The 26,091-nt window shown below is 43.4% G+C and overlaps 1 protein-coding gene across 3 annotated transcripts in view; it reads left to right on the top strand.

Annotated features, from left to right (window-relative positions):
- ARHGAP42 (Rho GTPase activating protein 42) overlaps positions 1-26,091 on the top strand; it is a 407,208-nt gene that overhangs the window by 312,195 nt on the left and 68,922 nt on the right. For all 3 annotated transcript variants that reach the window (XM_075592450.1, XM_075592448.1, XM_075592449.1), the window contains one exon: positions 24,088-24,192. In XM_075592450.1, coding sequence (XP_075448565.1) covers positions 24,088-24,192 — 105 coding nt within the window. The remainder of the gene's footprint in view (positions 1-24,087; positions 24,193-26,091) is intronic.

Genomic DNA, 26,091 nt, shown 5'->3' with positions numbered 1-26,091 from the left:
GGTCCTACCAGTGTAAGTCCTGTTAGATGCAGCAGTGGATGGGTTAATTCCTTCAGAAAGGCTTTGTGTGCTATTGCATCCTTGGATACATTTGATGCATCCAAGGGCGGGTCTAGCAACAGCCAGAAAGTGTCAACCTGAGGGGTGGATACTGGTTGGGTCACATGCTGGATGTGATGGCCTGTCAGTATTTAGACCTGCTCTGTTATGGGGCAGGGTTACAAGCACAATCCAAGGGTATAAATACTGGCACTTTCCCAAAAGTAGGTGTGTCTCTTTCCTCCCCCTGTGGAGTGAGTACCTGCTACACTGGTGTCTCATTAGGAGGCCTCAAGAGGAGCACCATGCAGAAGGCTTGGTATGGGCCTCAAGCCCTATCAGTAATACCTTCACTAGGGGAAGTAAGGAAAGTGATGTACCTGCTGTAAGATCCTGAACATGCAATAAATACCATGGAAACATCTATCAGAGTGATTATATTGTATTGTATGCCTTTATTTATATAGCGCCATTAATGTACATAGCGCTTCACAGTAGTAATCAAATAAATAACAGATAATATAAATAACAGATCATGGCATAAAAGTAACATGAAGGAAGAGGAGCCCCTGCCCCGAGGAGCTTACAGTCTAATTGGTAGGTAGGGAGAACGTACAGAGACAGTAGGAGGGAGTTCTGGAAAGTGCGTCTACAGGGGGCCAAGCTTTATGTATCATGTGTATCAGAATATCCACAGTGCTATTCATATGCTTCTTTAAGGAAGTGGGTCTTAAGATGGGTCTTAAAGGTGGATAGAGAGGGTGCTAGTCAGGTACTGAGGGGAAGGGCATTCCAGAGGTGTGGGGCAGTCAGTGAAAAAGGTTTAAGGCGGGAGAGGGCTTTAGATACAAAGGGGGTAGAAAGAAGACATCCTTGAGAAGAACGCAAGAGTCTGGATGGTGCATAACGAGAAATTAGGATGTAAGGGGGGCAGAAGAGTGTAAAGCTTTAAAAGTGAGGAGAAGAATGGAGTGTCAGATGCGGGATTTGATTGGAAGCCAGGAGAGGGATTTCATGAGGGGAGATGCTGAGACAGATCTAGGAAAGAGTAGAGTGATTCTGGCAGCAGCATTTAGGATAGATTGTAGGGGAGACAGGTGAGAGGCAGAAAGGCCGGACAGCAGGAGGTTACAGTAATCAAGACGGGAGAGAATGAGGGTCTGAGTCAGAGTTTTAGCAGTCGAGCAACAGAGGAAAGGGCGTATCTTTGTTATATAGCAGAGGAAAAAGCGACAGGTTTTAGAAATGTTTTGAATGTGAGGTGGCAAATGTGAGAGAGGAGTTGAGTGTGACCCCTAGGCAGCGTGCTTGGGCTACTGGGTGAATGATCGTAGTTGCAACAGTAATGTGGAAGGAGGTAGTAGGGCCAGGTTTGGGAGGAAGTATGAGGAGCTCTATTTTAGCCATGTTGAGTTTAAGGCGGCTGAGGGCCATCCAGGATGATATAGCAAAGAGATATTCAGAAACTTTGGTTTGTGCAGCAGGTGTAAGGTCGGGTGTTGAAAAGTATATTTGTGTGTCATCAGCATAGAGGTGATAATTAAACCCAAAAGATATTATTAGGTCACCTAGAGAGTGTGTACAGAGAAAAGAGAAGAGGTCCCAGGACAGAGCCCTGGGGTACCCCCACAGAGAGATCAATAGAGGAGGAGGAGGTGTTAGGAAAAGAGACACTGAAAGTATGATGGGAGAGGTAGGATGAGATCCAGGATAGAGCTTTGTTCCGAATACCAAGAGTATGGAGTATGTGAAAGAGAAGAGGGTGGTCACGGTGTCAAATGCTGCAGAGAGGTCGAGTAATATGAGCAGAGTGTAATGACCTCTGTCTTTGGCAGCATGGAGGTCGTCAGTTATTTTAGTGAGGGCTGTTTCCGTGGAGTGAGCAGTGTGGAAGCCAGATTGTAGAGGGTCTAGGAGAGAATAGGTATTGAGAAAATGGAGCAAGCGAGAGAATACAAGACGTTCAAGGAGTTTAGAGGCAAAAGGCAGGAGGGAGAGAGGTCGATAGTTAGAAAGACAGGTAGGGTCAAGCTTGCTGTTTTTGAGTAATGGTATGACTGTTGCATGTTTGAAGGAGGATGGAAAGGTTCCAGAGCAGAGGGAGGAGTTAAAAAGGTGTGTGAGCATAGGGATTATAGTAGGAGCAAGAGGTTTTGGGAGATGGGATTGAATGGGGTCAGGAGGGCAAGTGGTAGAAGGAGAAGAGGCAATCAACAGCGACACATCCTCCTCTGAGACAGTGGAAAAAGAGTCAAGGAAGGCAGGAGGAGAGTTAGGAAGTGGTGTAGGATGAGAAGAAGAAACAGAGGGATGTTCTGACGTATGAATTCTACCTGATTCACTGTCTTGGGCTAAAGAAAGGTGTCGGTCTTGTCCATCCTACTATCCAGAGGATCCATGCTGACTGGAGGCGCTGCAACCAATGAACAAATGTACCCTGTACACCTGTCCTGATGATTCCCCACACCACCGCGGAAGTGCTCAGCCCTCCGGTTACCTCACAGGTACGCACCACACCTCGCTACAAATGGAGTAGCAGACCTAATCTCACCTAGGGTGGGGGTAAAGGGGCTACACCTAAAGTGTGGTGGGGAACAAGTGAATTATTAGTGCTAGGAAATGTGTTAAACTCATTAAAATAAAACTTTTGTTGATAGCAACAGAAACAGCGCTGATCAGAGTACAACAGTCCGTGCTGCTTCGGTAGTATTTTCACTTGAATCAGCATTTCCCACTGCTTGCTGACAAAAACATGTTTAATGGTTTTTATTTTACTATACTATTGTGCAGTCAAGCTGTTGTTGACGTTAGTGATATAAACCATTTTAATTCTGACATTTCACTCTATAGGAAATGCCCACATTGCAGCAGTTTATATTACTACTAGTTTGATATTTAGGGAGGTAGTTGCTTTAATACTATTTGTAGTGCGGCTGCAGTAGTCTTCCTCCTCTGAGTTTGAAATTTCCATATCTGAGGCGTGGACCCTGTTACATTCACAGACACAACACTGCCCCTTGATGAGACTGATTTGCAGTTGCTGCTGGTAATGGTAAGAAGAAGGTTCTAGAAAAGTATCGTACTAATACCTGTGGTGAAGATGGTGGGAGCTTTGGGTGTGTTGTGGTATGCAGCACTATGGTAAAAATGTGCTACACGTTCTTCCCGACTACCAATTAGATTGTGATCTCTTCGGAGCAGGGACTCCTTTTCTTAAATGTTACTTTTATGTCGGAAGCACTTCTTCCCATTATGTGTTATTTGTATTATTTGTTATTTATATGATTGTCACATGCATTACTACTGTGAAGTGCTATGTACATTAATGATGCTATATAAATAAAGACATACATACAGACATACATATATACATTAAGACATACTTAGCGTCATGTTATTAGTTGATAGCCAAGCTTTATGCGATGACAAGCTCATGCTACAGAAAGTCTATGCCAATGAGATGTAGAACTGCTATTTTTTTGTATATGGGTGTAGCCCTCTTTCCCCCTGACTAAAGAGACTACCAGTACTGCCGTTACCTGTTGGCTCACAGGAAGCCTAAGCCTCCGCCACTGGGAGCCTGGGGTGATATATTTATCGCCTCGGTGCAGCGCCTCCACCTGCGAGTGATCCCAGCGTAGTGGGAGGAACCCGTCATAGGAACCAATAGTAATAGTAAACACACACGGTATATAATAATAACAACCTTTACTGTACACACACATATAATATAACAACCCTTACTACACAGCAGTACAATGCACACCCAGCCCAGTACCACCAGTGAGTGTCCCCAAAGTACATTGGGTGCTAGGCACCAATAACCTGATTTCCTTCTCCCAATGTCAGGCCCACCCAAAAGTGTGTGGAGTAGTGCTACCCCCTAAACTGTTGGTGCACTTTGTTGAGGTACCTGCCGGGTACTCCAGCACCCGGGTTGGCCGACATAACAATGAGGATTTGCTGATCCAGCTACGTCGTCGTCCGCGATGGCGATCCGCCTCCACATGGGGTGAATTCCTTTCAGATGGTATCACCATACAGTCTCTAAACGTAGATGGTCTGGTCCCAGACCACAGGCCGCGGGTCACCCCACCCTGAAGCAACCACAAACTCCCTTGAGTGGGGCCTATATGGGACCTAAGGGGGGTTCTTTGGCCTAGTCTGACTGCCACTGACAGACCCTACCTTCCCCTTGTCTGTCCTGGCTCCAACTCACTGCCTTGCGCTATCAGCGTGCCAAATGTATCTTTTTTGCTTGCCGAGATCCTTGCCATCTTATTGGCTGTCTCATCCCACATGGTCTAGCTGCCCAGGGGATCCTGGGATATGCAGTTTCCCTGCGGAGCTCTTACATAATGGGCGCCGCTTGTGATATGCGATGCGCATGCGTGATGTATACAAAGATGGCCGTCGGACCTCGTAGTCTTCTGCGCATGCACGAGCATCTCTGCACATGCGCGCCAAACAACAATGGAGGCGCCCGCTAGCCGCAGCCACCCCGGAGCTCCCGGCTGTCTGATCGCCCCACTACTATCATGCAGCCGCCCCCGTCAGCCGGAGTAGCCTCCCTCTTCCCCGCACCCGCATCGGAAGTAAGGGGGGGGGGCAGGGAGACACGGCTACATAGGTAACTTTGAGGATACCTGTTAACCTTAGGGAACATAACGCCCATTTCTGTTTTATGAACCCTGATGTAACACAGCTTTGTGGGACAGGCCCAGCGGCTTCACAAAATAAATGTAAATCTGAAAACATTAACAGAGTTAAAAAGCCTCAAGTTTTGTGATTTTGTGTGGATTTTCATCCCAATACTATCTATGTCCGTCAGGCTCGCTAAGGGTGAAAATGAAAGGAATATGCTTTTCATATAACTGAATAGGGAATCAAAGCAAAGTTATGATGGCAGAGGAATACAAGTTGCCTGAATAGGGAAGGACAAATGAATGTAGATGCCAATGAAGCATGCTAGCCGAAGTTGCAAAGGTATGCGAAGCATCACGATGCATGAAATATCGATTTTGTGCTGTGCCTTTGTACAAACCTTTTAATCCACAGTAATCATCAGTGGTAAGGGTTTCTCTGTTGATGTTTGGAGGGGATTAGAGGACATTGCATGCAAAGAGTGGAGTCAGCATATGTACGACTTGAGGTGCTTAGGTACATTCAGATTTGCTTATATTTCCTCTATGGTCATTTTCCATGAATGATTGCTTTGTGATAGAGGCCAATGAAAGGTTGGCTGAGAAGATTTGTGAAATATATTACAATAGCATTCTTGGCACTTTGCTGTAAGTAAGGTTTAACTCTGCATATACAGGATGCATAGTATCAATGCAAAGGAAATTGGTAGAGATATCAATGTAAATAAAATGAGACCAGCATATCTGCCTAACAGGGCATTATTCAGTGTGTGGTAGTTGTATTGCAGAAAAGAGTACTAGAGTTTATATAACAGAAAACATGGAGTTTATGAGGTTAATAGATAAAGAAGCAGATTATGAAGTGCGTGGAATGGTTAGGTTATGTAACTAGACTGCTGGAATTCATAATGTATAGGATTATTCACAGATTCTATAAATATTCTGCTAGGGACTACAGTTGATCTTGTATTATCATATCTTTTACATTTATTATTTCCTTTTGAAGTGAAACTTCTTAGCTGACACTTGCACCTACAAAAATCTCATAGGGAAAAAAAGTCTTCATGGGGACGAAAATCGTAATGGAAGTAAAGGGACTGCGCATGTGCAGAATCGGCCTGCAGAAGTTGCGAGTGATGCCTGCGCTGCACACAAGTGATCATCAATGTCCATGCATGCACAGTGCGGCGGATAGCACATAAGTAGAAGCGGCCGTTGGCAGCACGTATAAAAGCGGTGGCTGACGCCAGCGCATGCGCAGAGACAGCCGACACAGAGCACATGTGTAGACGCATCAGTCGACACAAGCGCATGCGCAGAGACGATCAGCTCAGCCAGCGCATGCGAGGAGGAGGCCAGCACAGCCAGTGCATGCAGAGTTGCCCAATGCACATGTGCAGAGTCGGCACCACTAGAGCATGCGCAGAGACGGCCAACGTCGCAATAACGCATGCGCAGATACCTAACAGTTGTTCATGCACAAAATCACACAAGCAGCCATATCAGACTTACCCACACCACCTTTTACCCTCATCACCCTTCACGAGAACTCCCTCAGGGCACACTGAACAAAAAGTAACACTTTATAAGTGTAGCACCTGTTCCCCCACCCAAAGTGAGATCACCCGGCTACCTGGTGTTGCTAGTGCGGTGCGTACCGGTAAGACTGGAACAGGAGGCTCTGAGTACTCCGCAATGGTGTGGGGAGATATAAGGACAGGTTTTCAGGGTGGTTCATCTCTGGTTACAGCGCCTCCAGCCAGCGAGGATCCTGAGATGACCAGGATGGTCCATGCTGGCAACTTCTTAGTGGCCCAGACATTTAGCCACACAGATAGATGGTTCAACTGATATTTATTGTAGTCAGCCAGAAGTCACAGCCTTCCCTTTTGTATAAGGCCCTGCAGGCCCCATCCAGCTCCTTATCCTTGATGGTACTCCGGATATCACATTGCATCCTCAGGGGGAGGGAAGACAGACTGCCTGACTTCTGGGAGAGTGTCAGTATATACCCAGGGGATGGGCTTGTAACCCTGACCATAACAGGGCAGATCTGATACTGACAGGCGTCACATTATCTGCATGTGACCCAGCCAGTATCATTCCCCATGATGATACTCTCAGGTTGTTGCTAAGCCCACCCCTGGATACAGTAACAATGCATACAGGCTGCAATAGCAAACTAGGCCTTCATGAGAGAATTTACTCTTCACAGTGCCTGTACCTAACAGGACTTATACTGTAAGGACTCAACAGAAGGATAGCGGCCAGAAGCTATGCTAGATATGATGGCAGTTTATTTATGCGACATAGATTAAGTAAACAACGCTGCTAGCTCCAACAATATCACTCTTCAATTTGTACTCCTCAATTATCCTAGGGCTGGAATTGAAACCTTTACAAGTTGACAACACTACAGATATCAGTATTGTATGCAATACATATTATACACCCTCACTATCAGAAATTTTAAAAGCAAACTTGACACAATAACAGTACTTTGATAAGCAAAGGCACCGCAGCACCACTATTTTTTATATGTAACCCTGCCACACTAACAGTACTTTTATATCCACATATCAAACATTACCAATCATTTAATATACCAATACTACAGGCATAACCCGCATTAACGTACGCAATGGGTCCAGAGCATGTAAAGCGAAAATGTACTTAAAGTGAAGCACTACCCTTTTCCCACTTATCGATGCATGTACTGTACTGCAATCGTCATATATGTGCATAACTGATGTAAATAACGCATTTGTAACAGGCTTAATTGTCTCCCCGCTTGCGTACAGCTTCGGTACAGGTAGGGAGCCGGTGTTGCTTTTCAAGGCCGGGCTGACAGGCGCATGCGTGAGCTGCCATTTGCCTATTGGGCGATATGTACTTACTCGCGAGTGTACTTAAAGTGAGTGTCCTTAAACCGGGGTATGCCTGTACTACTCCAGAACCTACTACACTCCCAACAGTCTGTGATTCAATTCAATTACAAAACACAGAGACGTTTCACTTACAACAAGCGTGCTTGGCACACACCCCTTTTCTTTAACACAGAAATGACTTGATAAAAAGCTGTCAACATTTTCACGTTCACATACAGCGTTGATAACATTTCCTCTAGCATCAATTTACATCTGCATCATATACAGTACAAGAAAGTTGCTAATTATGCTCTTTACATTGGACACCAATCTCTTCCATAAGATGGTTAACCGCATCTTAGGCACACCAGACCACTGCAAAGAATAAGGAATGCTGCAGCACTTAAAATTAGCTTCTTTTTTTTCTATTTTTTTTGGTGACAAGTAATTTCTTTTACAATCCCTTTCTCACTCATGCGATTGGCGCTAAGATGATGCAATGTGCTTTTGTATATGAAGACTGAAGGCTGCATAGCCTCAGGACTGCCACTTTAACCAAATAACATTGTGTCCGAGAAATGAATAAAACGACATTTCTTTTCGTATAAATATTTTACCTTGTGTAAAAACAACGGATTTGTTTTTTTTTTTTCATGACCTTCCATCTATTCACAAATCTGCCTGTGTAATTGTGTTTAGGAAAAGATGCTATTATTCGTGTTATCTCTATACCTGCTCCTTGTTGTTGTACATCAGGATTTTGGTTAGATTCGACATGATACTTGGGTATATTATTATCATTTATTTGTGTAGCACCAACATATTCCACAGCACGGTACCATGGGGTACAGAGTTATGTATATTAGAAAAACGTAAACCGTTACATACAAGCAGGGTCACCAACAGTTTTCCCGGGACCGACGACTACAGTTTTGCTGGGGATTTCCCGGGACCCCTGGGTTGCTGAGTCAGGGGGAGTCCCACTCAGGACCCAAAAAATCCCAGATTAAATATATTTAATTATTATATATTTCCCGCTGTTGGAGCTTTTCATTTTATTGATTCTTGTTGTTAGTTTTACCAAAATGTGTTTTATATAAAAAGCGTGAAACCTCCATCCTCAAGGAAGAAGATAGTTGTCCAGAGAAAGTACTTTTGCCATGCTTTGGCGTGTGTGTTTACACATACAAAATTGGTAAATGAGAAAGGGGCAGTCGGTGCAGGAGTGAGGGGGTAGGGTGGGCAGGAGAGAGAAAGGGGGGTAGGGTGGAAGGAGAGAGAGAGGCAGAGTGGGCAGGAGACAGAGAGGGAGGGCAGGGTAGGGTAGGCAGAAGAGGAAGTGCAGGAGGGAGAGAGAGAGAGAGAGAGAGAGAGAGAGAGAGAGAGAGAGAGAGAGAGAGAGAGAGAGAGAGAGAGAGAGAGAGAGGGGAAGTGCACACAGGAGGGGGGGGGAGAGGGGCTGTGGATATAGGTAGAGCAGGGAAGAAGAGGTCAGGGGGTGCAGGAGGGAGTGACCGAGAGGGCAGTGGACGCAGGAGGGAAACAGAGGGGTAGTGGGTCCAGGACAGGAAGCTAGGAGCCTACAGGAGGAAGCAAGAGAGGGGAAGTGTGTGCAGGAGAGGAAGGCAGAGGGTCACTGGGTGCAGGTGGGAGAGAGGCAGTAGGTGTAGTAATGAGGGACAGTGAGGAAGTGGACAGAAACAGTGGGTGCAGGAGATGAGAGCTTACACTCTAGTGCAGGGGTAGCCAACTTCAGTCCTCAAGGGCCACTAACAGGTCAACTTATAAGGATATTCCTGCTTTATTGAGCCACCTATGCTGAGGCAGGGATATCATTATAACCTTTACTTGTTGGTGGCCCTTGAGGACTGGAGTTGGCCACTCCTGCTCTAGAGCATATAATACTTAGAAGAGTACGCTAACATTGACGTCACAGGGCCAAGTTTACATTCCTAGCATACCTAAAACCAAACTACAGTATAATCGTCCCTCTGTGAGAATAAAGAGATCAGACAGTCCCAGGGTCACCAATCCAATAAAAAACAAATAAACCAATTAATGTATTTTGGATCTGCTTTTATTTTTCCATCAAGTGTCTTGCACCATCTGCAGCAGATACATTAGTAGCAGTTGGCAAAGCGGTGTTGGCCTCACTCAATAGATCTGATGTAAGTATTAAAAACCAGGAAAATGTTGACATGATACCTGACAAGCACAGTTGACAATATTTATTAGTTGCATCTGGAAGTGTTACATGTTCAGAGAAAGAAATTTGGAGAAGGTGTGCGGAGGGAGAACCATACTGCAAAAACATATTTGCATATGATCAGGTATATTTTAACTCAAACAATAAATTTGTGATTGGCTGTAACGCATTTTAATTTACCAACAAGTTCTTCATAAATGTAAATAGTGCGTACACACATTTGTATACAGTGCTGGTCTCTTCACATGCACAGAAAAGAGAAACCTGCAAGGGTTTGAGAATGTTGTATACAGTACAGTGTTATAGCTTTGAAGAGCGCTTTTGTGGTTCCATTAAATGTTATGACAGCCTGATAGAACTCTTTACTTCTCCAGGGCCAATGCAGTTACTATAACTTGACAAGCACAAAACAGTATTGTACTTATTCTGTTCCAGAGTCTCATAGGCCCATTTTTACTAAGCAGTGCTATTCCATAAGACACTTTCTAGTGCCGAAAGACACCTTACAGCCTATTCACTTGTTGCCATAAAGTGTCTTTTGCTGCGCACCTCCTGTGTGCCGGCCCCAGCGCTCACGCCGCCCCTCTCCCTGTTACCCCGTGTCAAATGACACTGTGGGTCGCGTGACGTCAAGTGACCCCCCGGCGTCATCATTTGACACGCCTTACCATGATGACACGCCACGTCACATGACCATGACACCCATTGTCATGGCGACGTGACCAGAAGCCGGCTGAATCCCGGTAAGTTGAGGTTGCAGAGGCCTTGTACAGTCCCCCAGCATTTAATTAAAAACACTCGGGGAAGAGCACGGGGCCTCTGCAAGCGCCATGCCTCCTCCACTCCCCCGTGTGTGCACCCCTGTCTTAAGGAACAGTACTGCTTTGTAAATATGGTCAAAAATGCATTCACATTTTCTTGCACTTAAGAGGCAAATCAGATACCAGAACATGATATTTCTTTTCTATTTGGGTCACTTGCCTGCTACAAAAATAAGTAATTATAAAGTGCACTCCAAGTTGCTTACAAAACAAAATGAAACTGATGCAGAAGAATGATATGACTGTTTCCCACTAGATAATCTGCCTCAAAAAGTGTAATGACAAAAACTCATGATGTACAGTATGGGCCTACCAAAAAGAAATGCCATTTTCTGTCCTGACAAGGTACTTCTTCGAGTCAAAGCAAGCTAAAGGGATATTGTAATGAAGCAGCCCCTTATAACGAGCATAAAAACGATTAAAACGTTTTTTTTTAATAACATGACAATGTAATTATCTTTCTTTTTAAAGACTTTAACACCCTTAAGGCAGTAATCCCATCTTGACCCCACCTATATTTTCATACAAACTGGCAAATATATTAGGATGAACCAACTCAGAGCTGGCCGACCCCTTCTGCTTCCCTCACGTTCCCCTGCTAACTGTGGCGTAACTGACTGCCTACCTGTGCCAGCTCATCTGCCACAGCTCTACCCTCCAAAGCACTAGTCTCAGCCAGCTGAGTGCTGAATACAATTTATCTGGCAGAGGAGCAAAATCCCTCTTCCATTCATTTCATCAGTGACTCCACGTCACACCGAGGAGCGGTCACGTGATCGCTATGTGCCGGAGGGGTTGGGACGCCCTGGTGCTGTGGCCCCCCCAGCACTCCAAAAGTGGAATCACAGCGACACTCCGGTCAGGAGAAGCATCACTGTCCCACACACAAACCACACACACACTGCAGTCTCTTACACCAGGCAGTGAAATACATTTAATACCAGTTTTCATATAATGTATTCAGGACTGCAGGGTCTCTGGTAAAAAGAACTGCAAGGCACACTATCCCAAAGGTGCTTTGTATCCTTTAACCAATGGTAGTTATCTCGCTGCAGCTCCTATTCTCCCGTGATCAGCCGGGTAACTTAGAAAAAAACAATACAGACCGGCGCCTTAGAGTCCAAATAGTGGGATATATAAAAGTCCAATGAGTGGCTTAAGATCTCCAATAGATGGTAATCAAGTCCAGTTAACCGCAGGTTCCTCAGCAGCACCAATGATATGATATGCAGGGGAGACGAGAACAAGATCATAATGTACCAAATTATGGATGAAACATGTAACACATAAACAGACAGACACATAAAACAAAAAACATGTAGGCTGACTAATAGCAATGATATTTAATGAACACAATAAAATCAGCAACTAGTGACGAGCAGGTCCAGGATCCGGTTGTAAAAAACTGGAATCCTACTTACAGCATGTCCTCAGGATATGCGCAGGTGTAGGATAAAGGAAGAACCGGTGGTGGGTGATGATAGACGCGTGCCGCATGCAGATGTCCACGGGTAACTCCTCAGGTTGCTGCCGACATAGGCAGCCTTGCCTTCAGCTCCACGAGGCCCTCTGCTCGCGACCGGAACTGCGTCACTGCAGGAGGGAAAGCCTGTCGCTCGCGCCCGGAATTACGTCACAAGGGGCGGGACACCGCTCCGAATCTCCCAACTTCGCCCGATCTCACTTACAATGATAGTCCAAATATGCCGCGACTCCAGGGACTGCTACAATGATCTGCTCATATACTAGTAAAGCTGTTGAATAATACTCAAAAGGCCCAACGCGTTTCGTGCGCATGCGCCCTTCTTCAGGGAATCCCCTGCATGCGGCACGCGTCTATCATCACCCACCGCCGGTTCTTCCTTTATCCTACACCTGCGCATATCCTGAGGACTTGCTGTAAGTAGGATTCCGTTTTTTCACAACCGGATCCTGGACCTGCTCGTCACTAGTTGCTGATTTTATTGTGTTCATTAAATATCATTGCTATTAGTCAGCCTACATGTTTTTTGTTTTATGTGTCTGTCTGTTTATGTGTTACATGTTTCATCCATAATTTGGTACACGATGATCTTGTTCTCTTGTCTCCCCTGCATATCATATCATTGTTGCTGCTGAGGAACCTGCGGTCCACTGGACTTGATTACCATCTATTGGAGATCTTAAGCCACTCATTGGACTTTTATATATCCCACTATTTGGACTCTAAGGCGCCGGTCTGTATTGTTTTTTTCTTGTGTCTCACTAACTATGTTTGGGTTAGTTATTCCTGGCAGCCTTGCCTATTTTATTTCATTTTATTTCAATTAATTATAATCATTTAATATTGTGTATTTCACTGTTGTTACTAGCTATTGTGTTTATATTTATCTTTTAGCGCTATATACACCATTCTTTTCCTTTAGCCGGGTGACTTAGGAAACATATAAAACAAAAAAAGGGGCGCAAGAGAAAACAAAAGCAAAATCAATATCAATATAATCACATTTATGTAAAAAACACGTGATATTCACCTCGCTTCCACGAGGATGCCGACTCGAAGTTTAGGTCTTTGCACATAACATCTGCTAAGAGGACTGAATCCATTATTCATATCTGGGACTTTTGAGTTCGAGGGACCCTGTTTTTGCAGGATCATATCCTCTGTGGTTGTGATATTTTGATGAGCGGATGAACCGAATATTGGTGATTTCATTTTTAATGTATTTTTTATTGTTTTGAATATCACCTGTGTTTTTTTACATAAATTTGATTATATTGATTTTGTTTTCTCTTTTGCCCCCTTTTTTTGCTTGATATATTTCTCTGGTAAAAAGAACTGCCCGCTTGTGCTCTCAAAATCTATATCCCTATACTGCTTGAGACAAGACCTGACTTCTAGCCATTCACTTAAGTAATGCCTGGAACCCTTAGCTGAAGGATTTTGTTTTGTGGTGGTGATCATATACCCAGTACTGCAGGGTACCAGTAGTGTGTGTGTGTGTGTGTGTGTGTGTGTGTGTGTGTGTGTGTGTGTGTGTGTGTGTGTGTGTGTGTGTGTGTGTGTGTGTGTGTGTGTGTGTGTGTGTGTGTGTGTGTGTGTGTGTGTGTATGTATATATACATATGTAACGGGTTTATCCCCCACCCCCAATCGCAGATTAAGGTGCATGTGAGGAGGAACCTATATGTTACCAGGTGTGTGGTGCTTTTACCTGTTAGGCTCACAGGAGGGCTGAGCCTCCGCTAGTGAGAGCCTGGGGTGAATCCTCTGGAACGATCTTACATACAGCGCCTCCACCTGTGTAGGATTCTAGGAGTGTAGAATGTACCCCACACAGGACCCACATATAGTAACCACATACATAGGAGTATAAGTATAACAGTTTACTATATGAAGAATAGAACAAAACACAATACACATCAGCATACACAACAATATATATAGGCCACCTTCTGCCTCTAGCTGGTGGCTATACCTTGCCCCTAACTGGGATATACCCTTACACCCCCTTCCCAACCCCGTGTCCAGAGAGTCCAAGCCCACCCAAGTGTGTGAACAGGCCTGTCACATGTGAAGAGCGAGGTAAAGTTTGTGCACGTGTGGAAGGGTGTAAATACCTGGGTGTCTTCGCAAAGGGTCTACCGGATCTGCTTGGTTCAGCGCTGATCTGTACCTCTGCGTGGGATGGGGTCTAGCCGGACGTCCCACCGTAAGGAAAGTCTCTGGATCAGCAACACAGCATACAGGAACATGCAGCAACACTTTCACTGGGATCCCTGCCTTAAGGAACTGCAGCAGGGCCTATCTCTCCTTCCTTGCACTAAGGAACATGCAGCAGGGCCTCTCTCTCCTTCCCTGCCTAGCACACAGCTGAAGGGGCACAGGGTCCTTACCTAAGGGCCTGTCCCTATGAACACCCACCTCACTAGTGGGGAGTCAGGGCCTCAACTCTAGCCCGGGGTACTTCTGGCCTAGGGGAGAAGCTCGCAGCTCTCTGCCCCCCTTCCTTCCCCCACTATCTCCTCAGTCTGACTGACTCCCAGCACATTGCCCATACAATGTATCTACTCTCTGCAGGGGAAGCTGCAAACACTATTGCCTGCCTGCAATCATCTGACTCACCTGCCTCTAAGCCTGCTGGGAGTTGTAGTTCCCTGTAAGGCTTTTCCCTATGAGGACCGCGTGGGCTGCTAGCTAATGGCTGCCTACCTTCTTTTCCCTGCGCATACATGTAATGGTCACCGCATCGCCCTATCTGCGCATGCGCGAGCTGGTGCTGGCCCTGCGGTACGGAGCGCTACTGCTGCCACTTGTCCCTTTCAATAATGGCCATCGCATCTGCGCATGCGCGAGCCTCCGCGCACGCACAGACACAGCAAAGATGGCGGTGCCCTGCCTCGGACACTGCCGGGAGCCCCCGCAGCAGCCCCCACCCTGGTGGAGGTAAGGGAGAGGGACCAGAATGACCGGGGAGCCAGAGGGGACCTGGCTATATATATATATATATGACTATAAATAAAAAAAATCACTTGTGAGCACATTCATTCACATGTCTCAGACAAGTCTGCAACCCTGATTTTCACCATTATCTCTTAACACACAGTGCTTCCACTGCAGCCAGGGATTCTGGGTAATGACATATGAATGCTTACTACTATGAAATGCGGCCGACAATGTGCATCATTGTGCACTGATCATTCATCTCTTCCACAGTTTTGCTTAAAGGCTATCCTAGATGTACTGTGATTGTATTTTCTTTATTACTTTTATCCTGTGAATATTGGAAGTCTTTTTGTCTGTTTTGATTCCCCCCCCCCCCCCCCCCACTATTCCTGATATCACTTCAGAAGTATGTAACTTGTACCCAAAACACCTAATTGTGTCCCTGACATTTATAAAAAATAACTTTTCAGCAGAACACCTCTCTTTTGTTTCAGCAATGCCATATAATACATAATGGATATCAGATTCCCTCAGTTCTAAATTAGACTTGTAGCAGCTCCTAGTGGTAAGCACACATCAACACATGTACTGATGCAGCAACGAGTATCCGAACACTTGCCTGGGAAAATCTGGGGCAATCTCCCAGTAATACTGCAACATTTCTGCAGAAAGACTAATGGCCCGTCGGATTAACACAGCAGGGATCCCTGATCAGTTTGAATTGGACTGCCAGGGACCCCCGCTGTGTTAATCCGATGGGCCATTAGTCTGTTTGCAGAAATGTCACAGAAATGTTGCAGCATTACTGGGAGATTGCCCCAGATTTTCAAAGGCAAGTGTTCGGATACTCGTTGCTGCACCTGTAGCTATCAAACAGAGGCTAGCTATCAATGTAATGTGGCATTGGATCTTGGTTTTGTAGTTTTTTTCTTTTTTAAATTAACAGCTGCTTGCTTTAAATCAGGGCTGCGCAAACTTCCTGCGCGGCACCCCTGCTACCTACTCTCCCCCTGTGTCGTGCACCCCCCTGAGCCTCTGGGTCATGTGACGTCGCGTGACCCACAGCGCCATTTGACACCGCGTCTCCATGGCAACGGGCGTGAAATGATGCCACGTAGTCATGTGACGTCATAACACATGGCCCCGCGGCGTCATTTGATGCCGCGTTGCCATGGAGATGAGTGGACACGGAAGCCAGGTAAGTGAGCCGCGATCCCCAGTTTACTCTCTGCTGCTTTAAATGATCTAAGCTGCCTGATCGATCAGTTCTCCCGCGATCAATCGGCAAAGATCCTGCCTCAGAGGGCACCTAATATGGCCGCCTGTTTCAAAAGAGAAAGTGCTGTGTCTTCCTAAATGGTTGCTATAGCAACCCAAGGAAGCTTCATACTTTTAAACGTAGTAAAAAGGGCATAAAGAATATGTGTGTGTGAGGGGGGGTGGGGTAAGGGGTAAAATGCAGAACTTATCTAATACTACACAACTGATTTATTTAAATATCACATATAGGAATTTGAAGGCGATGCTGCTTTACAAGGTCAATATGTACACTTTGGGGCCCATTTTGACCACGCAGCTCCAGCTTCCAAGCAAATTGAGGTGGAAGCAAATGCAACATAAGTTGCTAATCAGGAGTCTTAAATTGGATATTAATATCTTAGGTACAGAGGTTAACACCACCTGAGACGTGAAAGACTTGATTAACACAAAGAAAAACAAAGCTCATTACAGATAAAAACACTGATAGATTTAATTCTTATATTATTCACCACACATGACATAACTTAAAAAAGTGACAAATACCCTCCGCCGTAGAGTGTACGTCAAATCAAAATATCACTTGTGAGAACATTATATGTCTCAGACAGGTCTGCATACCCTGCTTTTCCCCATTATCTCCTAGCATACAGTGCTTCCACTGCAGCCAGGGATTCTGGGAGATTACATGCAAATGAGCACACACTGTCACCTTTTACTTCATGTACATTTTAACATGGAACCCTATATAAGGTGACCATATTTGTCCCGGCAAAAAACGGCGACTGTGCATGGACGAACACCGACTGCGCATGCGCAAAGAGCTCTTGCCGACCTCCCATGCGCGATCAAGCATTTGCCGGGTACTCTTGCGCATGCGCGAACGGAACTTGACGGCTGCGCATGTGTGAACGACGTTTGCACGACCAGCTGGCAAATAGCAAGTGGTGATCACGCATGCGCGGTTTGCAGCGCTCTTCGCAGTCGGCTCTCACCAGGGGGATACAAAACCGGGACAGCACCTGAAAAAGTCGGGACAGAGCCCTAAAAACTGGGACTGCTCCGGCTAAATTGGAACATCTAATCACCCTAGCCCTATAAGCTTATGTCTGTCGTATCACACAGCTTTTCAGCATAGCCTGGGTTAAAGAAGTGCATGGCCAGTAACCCTACTCACACACAGCTTTTTGGACATTTTGGGTCTCATCAGTGTGAGGATGGTTATTATTCATGTAGCACCTCCTCTAACCCCTCCTACAATCACCCCACAAAACTGTGACAATCCGTGAATAGCTTCTCCAAACATTCATGACAAAGGAACCACCTTTAAATGAGCCGTCTAAGCACCATTTTAAAGGCAAAGCAGACGTTTGCAAGCATGTATAAATATTCCCTACTTGTTCTTATTTTTGCTAAGGTCACCAAACTAGGATTTAGACATATTTCTTCAGATTTAGTAATATACTGTTGTTATTATCACCGTGATATGTTTAAAATATTGCCAGCAGATGGATTACCCTTAAATAATAACAGCAAAAAATACTTTGCCGTGGAGAGAAATACTAAGGTGTTGGGGGTAAAGAACATAAATGTCAGGTGTCCACTAAAGAATGGAGGACACATAAAACTCAGAGCTCCTTATTCAGATCTCTGTGTCCTATAAACCAGGGGTGCTCAACTTCAGTCCTCAAACCCCCCCCCCCCCCAACAGGTGAGGTTTTCAGAATATCCCTGCTTCAGCACAGGTGGCTCAATCGACTGGAAATATTGTACATATTAAAAAGGGCAAAGTACTTCTGACACAAAAATATAAGTTAATGGGTAGAATATCTGTGCTAAGCATGTTCATGACATTCTGAAGGCGGGTGTATTATAGACGTTCATATCCTAGTGATGTTGAGTTTTACTTTGCAGGCTATGTTTTGCATGGAATTATTAAGTAGGCGGTATCCCACGGCCTTTACTTAGGAAATATAAATGAGGTCTTACTTTGATTAATATATCAGTGCTTTTAAGACAAACCAGATCACATTTATGTAAATTGACATAACAGTGGGTATAATTAATCATTGAATTAACACAGACATGGAAATTGCTTAATATGTTTACTCTATGGTGGTAATACACCACAATTAGTGACATGGGGGGCAGAATGATATACACTAGTGTGAAAGACAGACCAATTTCATGTATGAGCTCGGATACAGAAGACTGCAGTATTTTGCTCCTAATAGCTCTTTCTTTCTTAAATGTCAATAGACCTATTAAACATTTGCAGAAAGTCATCAGGGACTATGCATATGTACATACAGTTGTATTTAATAATGTATTGTATGTTTATGCCAAAATGGTATTTGTTTTGCACTTGTACAATCCTTCCAGTGTTGTTGAACTGGTTCATCATAACACATACATTACTAAGGAGCTGTTATATTATATGCATGTACATAATTAGCTCACTTTCATATGCAGGACCATTTCATAGCCTCGTTGCCATTATTCTGTACTTTCAGCTTCCACCAGTTTCACACAACTCTGTCAGTTTATATTATGTCACTACACAAAAAACGTAAAGTGAGATTTGCCTCGAGTGTCAGGCTTGTCCCAATTGCCACTCCTTTCAATAAAGTGGGTCACTGTGGTTTGTACAGTAGGTTAAGAAACTCCTCCATAATCTTTCGTTTTGGAAAATTGCATGGAATCATAGCATGTGTTTTATTTGATTGACTGTTTGTGGTACATTCATATTGTCTCAAAAGACCAAAACAGAAAGCGCTGAAAATATGTGTATGCTTTACTTTGCTGCCATCTAGTGCCTCAAATCCAGTTCTGTCTTTGTGTTATGAGAAACAGGGAAATCAGAGAATTATGTTTTGAGGTACACAATCACCAAATAAAACCATTTTTAGCGACATTGCTTTGGTTATGTAACCCTTTTACCGCCAGAGACTTGTGACAGATTTTATTCTAATATCTAAAACAATTTAGACAATGTATCTTCCCCATGCTGGAGAACAACTCCGTACCATTCCTTTGATTGGGGAGACATCTTCTCTGAATATTGAATTTGAATTATCTCGAACTGTGCATGCAATGTCTTGTATATAATGTATAACCCTGTTCACTTAATGTAACTATGTATTTGTAGTCATCATAACTCTATGCCCAGGACATACTTGAAAACGAGAGGTAACACTCAATGTATTACTTCCTGGTAAAACATTTTATTAATAAATAACAAATATAAATGAAAAATAGTGGGCCTCTGCCTCCCAGTCAACCCCATGTTAGATGAATGCAGGTACTATTCATGTGTGTGTTAGCAGCAACCCCCCATGTAGCAGCTGTTTCCTGGGCTCAGCACTTTACCTCTCCAGAGGTAATATGTTTCCAGTACTGTACTGTAATTGGCACAAAGAGACTTAAATTATCTCTCTAACAACATATCTAAAATTGAATAGGTGACATTGCTGTTTTAAATGGTGTAAAACAATAGCAAAGCTATGAAATCTCTACAAACACAATTAAATGTCTATATAAACACACTATCCTCCGATCTAGAACATCTCACCACTGGCATCTCGCCTCTGCTGATCAGCTGCCGTGGTATTTAGCCTCTGTCCGTTTCGCCACAAAGGTAACCCCCTAACCTTTACCCCTTACCCTAAAAGCCCCTTACCTTAACTCCTTACACTAAAAGCCACTAACCTTAACTCCTTACCCTAGTCCCTTACCCCTAACCTTAACCCATAATGCTAACACTAACCTTTACCCTAAAAACCTTAACACCCTTACCCTAAAACCCAATAACCTTAACCCCTTGCCCTAACCCTGTAATCCGACTCCTTACCCTATAAAGCTAAACTTTAACCCTTACCCTTAAACCCATAATCGGACCCCTTACTCTAAAATGCCTAACCTTGCCGAACATCTTACCCTAATGTAAAAGGCTTAAGCCGTTACCCTAAAACCCCTAATGCTATCACTAATCACTGACCTTTGGGTGAAAAGGTTGGCGGCAGCTAAATGGCAGCGGCGACGAGCCCCATTCCGCTATACTCTGGTAGTATTGCTATGCATTATTATGGACACGGGCAGGAAACACTGATTTGATGTATATACACAGTGCATGGGAAATTGTGCAGACATTTCCCTCCCTCCCCTCTTCTTTTTTATAAATCATTTTCAGCACAACTGCAGGTTACTTAATGTTACACGTTTTTTATACTTGTGTGCAGGCAGTAAATAAAATAATAGTCATTTATTTTATTTTTTAAAGAATGCAGCCTGGTTAATGAAAACCAGTATACTAGGAAAGCAGCAAATATTGAACACCACATGAACTAGATGAAGAGGAAGTGGGCATTTCAAGACTTTGGGGAAATATTTAGGTTTTGGACCATAACAACTGTGTATTTATTGACCAACTCAAATAGCAATTTGTATCCGAGGAAAGGCTTGTAATCATGATTTTGAACTTCTGTAATATTGTCTCCCACTTTAGCAAAGTCATTTGCTTTATATTGACTCACAACAAGGCTTATTTGACGTTTGAGAGAGCTGGTGAGATAATATCCAGATCAATAGCCTTCGTTCTTCCATAAAACAGAAAGTTGAATTGATGCTAAGCATCCTCCATTTTAAATGTAAAAATAGGGCAAAATCACAACATAAGCAGAGAGCACTTTTGACAAGAGATGGAATAACAAATAATCAAACCATTGTAGGAGGAATAGAAATATGACGTTAATAGAAGTTTTGAAACCAGTTTTAAGTAAGACAACTGTGTTGTGTGTACTGCTATAAATCAGCAATTGTACCAAAATAACATGTACAGTATGCCATTTTACGTCATAGACTGTAAAATATGTTTTCCTTGGCATCCCTTTTAAGTTCCACTACTTTGTCCGGTTGTAGCCACTTCCAGCTCCACATTAGCAAAGCCAGTAACCAACATCCTCACACTGATGAGAACCAAAAGGCTGAAGAGCTGTCTGTGAGTGGCTCTCCACTTCTCTAACCCAGGCTGTGCTGATAACCTGTGTAATACGTCAGGCATAAGCTCATAGGACTCCATGTTAAAATTGATAAGAAGTAAAGAGTAACTCATTGTGTATGCTCATTTGCATGTCATTACCCAGAATCCCTTGCTGCCATGGAAGCACTGTATGCTAAGAGATAATGGGGAGAAGCAGGGTTGCAGACCTGTCTGAGACATGTGAATGCGCTCACAAGTGGTATTTGTATTTGTTGGACACTGCACGGTGCAGGGTTTTTGTCACTTTTTTTTTTTACCCACCATAACATATTTTTTGTCTGGTTGGGACTACTTTGCGTGTAACTGACTTCTATAGTAATACAAGAAGGTGAGGTGAAGGTGCCATACAACACTTCCTATTTGTTTTATACCTATGAGTCTCCCACATGTATTTGAGATATCAGAATGAACCACAACTGATAACTTTTCTACTGTGTTCTCACCAGGTCTTGTTTACCTTAGTTTTTGGTTTTGAATGTTGAAGTTTTTTTTATTATGCTGAACCCTTTCATATCCCTTGAACCATCCTAGTGGATTGCACCTCACCGGTATCTCTCGTCCAGTTCCCACTATACTGTAGGGCGGAATTTCTCTCTCCAGCAGGGGTATTGCTTCTGCTTCTTTGTGCTTGATTTGCCTCTCAAGACTCCAGTTTTCCCAGTACACATAAAAATGTGTTTCTTTATAGTAATGCATTAAAAAATAATACAATATTAAGCAAAAGTGCATCTCTCCTACTATACCCCTTCTGCGCATCCTCCTCTGCGGTGGGGCAGGGCACGTCACAGAAAAATGTTGGAATGATCGGACTGTTTTCAGGAATAAAAGTTCATTTGATGGTAAAAAGTGACATTTCTGCATCATGTATCAAGAGAAAATGTCATACATACATGTATGCTGTTTGTAGGCAATATGGTTCAAAAACACATCCAGAATACAGATTGTGGTGATGGGTTATATATGAGTGATATCATTGCAGCAAGAGTGCTTATTTCAGAAATGGGGTCCGTATTTTACATTGTGACTTATTTGCTGAAATAGAAATCTCTGTACAGTTCTATGGACAGTTACTGCACCCGACTTGTCTAGCAAATGTAAATAATACATCTATATCATCAAAATGTTGGGGAAACAATTAGTGCCACTGTATGTAACAAACATTGGGAGGTCGCTAAAAGAAAATGTCAAAATGAGATTCTTTCGATAAGAAACATATCTGTGAATAAAACACCATATCCTCCACCTCCCAACCAGGGTTGCCACCTTCTATTGAAGGCTATCTTTTTGCAATTCAAAATTTTTTTTGTACTGTATTTATTTTATTTATATATTTATTTTTCTAATCGTCTCCGGCAGTGGCGGCATCTCCCGTCATCTCCTCCTGCAAGGTCCAGGCAACATGGCTTTGCGATGTCAAATAGTGCCGCGTTGCCATGACAACGTGATGTCGCGGCCACACGTGGTGTGTCAAGAACGGGGCGCCTCACGTGACATCCTCACGTGACATCCTGTTGTCATAGCAATGTGCCGCCGTGATATCACGCCCCGTTGTCATGGCAACGCGATTCCATTTGACATCACGGAGCCAAGATGATGGAACCCTGAAGGGGAGATGCTGATACCTCCGCCGATGATGCCGCGCCCAGAGATCTCAGAGGGAAACCCGTAGCCCGGAGATACGCGGCCAAAATCTGCAGTTTCCGGGTCAAATTCGGAATGATGGCAACCCTGCTCCCAGCACTTATTCCGGCATGGCATCAAAAATCATTCAAGTGCCAGTCCGGCACAATATATCATATCGTCGGGGTAAAAGTAATTAACTACATTCTTTGAGAACAGAGGAAATAAATGTTCTTTTTGACATTGTTTCAACATTATACTTAATGAGATTTATGTTTTGGGAATTCTGAACCTTTACTAAATAGGCACTTAATGAGTTTTTCAATAGATATATGAAGAAATTCCAAGTCAGGAAGTGCATTTAGTGAGGTTTTTTTTTCTTCCAAAAATGCACTTAATGAGTTTTGCCTCTACAACAACGATATTAGAAAATTCATTTATAAACCTTTTCCATGATGAGCAAAAGCCACACTCGTTTTGCCTGCCCTTAACACTAGAAGTAGTTTGTTTTTCCCACTGTTTGTGTGGTAATTACAGTCTGAAGCCGTCATTAGTCAGACAGATAACCAGCTAATATGCTTGAATTTAGCAGACCCAGAGAAAAGGGAAACATATTCATTTTAATGAAGACTCAAATAGGTAAAACTTTCTAAATAAGCCAATTACACTGATTAGTCGTTCATTTCTTTTTTTGACATGTGCCCCTTTAAAGTCTGCTCTGTTTTATTTATTTTTTTAAAAATGTAAACCCCAATATGAATTACAAATAAACAACATGGCCCCCGGGAGGTTGTAATTTGTTTTCTTCAATAGAGACAATTAATTTTCACAGTTATAAGATGAAAAAAACCCAATGAACACTTGAAATAATTTATTCTTGGATTTACAGAGCGCTGAATTGTTGAAATATAATCACCGTTTTTCCTTCCAATTGAATGTGAGGATGAAAGGCAGCTTCTCCTGCGGGATAAATAGCTCGCAGCTTGTCTTCTAGTCGCAGCCATATTTACCGTTCCCTTTTCCCCTTAATTGAACCTTGAAGCTGCTTTGCTTTAAAATGAGTTATATCGCCTTAATTGCATGCCGGGCCTCGCCGGTGATAAATCTGCCGATGTTTTGTGATATTTCTAGCTGTTAATATTCATTGCTTTCTCGGTTTTTACCTTTGCAGCTTTTGGCTTTTCTCCAGGGTCTCTTTACCTTTTACCATGAAGGATACGAGTTGGCGCGAGAATTTACGCCGTACAAGGAGCAGCTGCAGTTCAATTTGCAAAATGTAAGCTTGAGCTCTTCTCATTACGGCAGCTTCATGAATAATTGATTTGTAGCGTAATAAACCGCAGCTAACAATTTGTTCGTTTTGAATCCAAAAGGATACAATTTAATCACTCTTAAGTAAACAAACATGTGCCTAAGTAGAAAATAGATCAGGCACGCAACACATCTAGTGCAGGATTGGGCAACTCCTGTCCTCAAGGGCCACCAACAAGTCAGGTTTACAGGATATCCCTGCTTCAGCACGGGCGATGCAGTCTTCGACTGAGTCACCGGTTGAGCCAACTGTGCTGAAGCAGGGATATCCCGAAAACCTGACCTGTCGGTGGCCCTTGAGGACTGGAATTTCCCACCCTTGATCCAGTGGGTAATTTGTGAGGGTCGAAAGGCAATACAATCGTCAGCATACCGTATTTGTGCGGTCTGTGTGTTTCTGAACCAGTGCTGGTTAATTACAGAAAGATAACACAGTGGCAGGTGTAATATACAGAAATGGAATTCCTCCGCTATTGCAGCAATGAAAAGGAAAATGACAAGTTATTACACTTGATTCAGGTAGCAATCAGTGCTACTGCTACTGCTTTTTCAATCTGCTTCTTCCACTACCTGGAACCCCAATTATTTGATTACAGTCCAAGTTAAGAGCACTGGAAGAAAAAAAGGGAGACACCATGCTTCGCACATATTGGTATGGCTGGTTTTAAATTATTAGGCATTTTAAACACTTTGAGGTCTACAGTATGTATTGGGTAATTTATGGACCAAAACGTGTGTATTTTCATGTTGCATTAACGTATCAAAGTACTTTTCACAATGTTTTCAGTTTGTACTAGCTTGCAAATTGGGGAGCAGAAATATTACGAATTAGAGAGGATTTCCACGGTCACGTAATATCCATCGTGCCAGGTGTCACGTAATATCCATCGTGCCAGGTGTCACGTAATATCCATCGTGCCAGGTGTCACGTAATATCCATCGTGCCAGGTGTCACATCTATCGGTGCTGAACATTCTGGGCTAGATGCAAGACACCGCTTCAGAACTCTTTTGTTCTCGATGTTACACAGAACCCTACACACAAAGTTTTAGGGCACATGTCTATTACATCATGTTTTGGATTCTCCCCTGTCACATGAGCCTCATTCAGCACAACTTAACATGACAAAAGAATGTTTCCCTGTGTGGAATCAGATCGTAGTGTAGCTTTATTTTATTTATTTATTTATAAACTGTTTTAACAGGAAATAATACATTGAGAGTTACCTCTCGTTTTCAAGTATATCCTGGGCATAGAGTTAAGATGACAAATAATACATGGTTACAATACATAATTACGTAAGTGAACAGGGCATACTCTAGGAAGTGTTGTGGTGTCATTCAGTTTATGTGTATGCCCTTCTTGACAATCACATGCCTTGCAGTGTTTTGCACTGTACCAGCCCCCTAAATACTATACAATACATTTGACCATTGAAATAAACTTTGAAGCTTGCAAGACCCCATGTACTCCTTATGTTGCTGCATCATGCTGCATGCAGTTATAGCTTTTAGACCCAAGCCGTGGTCTGTGTAAAGGGACTGGTTATTATTTAGCTGTTTTGCACGCGATATACCTGAAAATGTACAGTACAGTGCACTTTACAGAATGAAATATGTCTTTACAAATACATTTTGACATTATTAGCCTGACTTGCAGGGATATGATATGTGTCTATACCAGAGGAACCTTAATGAATGCACTCCCCATTTAGGTGTCAGCAGATTTGCTCAGTTGCAGCCCAGCATGTTCCATTTTTATGCTGTCGGTATTTTATATAAACCCAATTAGGTGAGGCAGCAGGTACTTAACATACATGCTCAAAATATGTTTCTTAATGGCCAATGTTTCAGTCCCAACCTGG

Source organism: Ascaphus truei, chromosome 3 (genome assembly GCF_040206685.1).
Source record: "Ascaphus truei isolate aAscTru1 chromosome 3, aAscTru1.hap1, whole genome shotgun sequence".
Lineage (NCBI taxonomy): Eukaryota > Metazoa > Chordata > Amphibia > Anura > Ascaphidae > Ascaphus > Ascaphus truei.
Note: the sequence above shows the minus strand (reverse complement) of the source record. Positions and strands in the feature narration are given on the sequence as shown.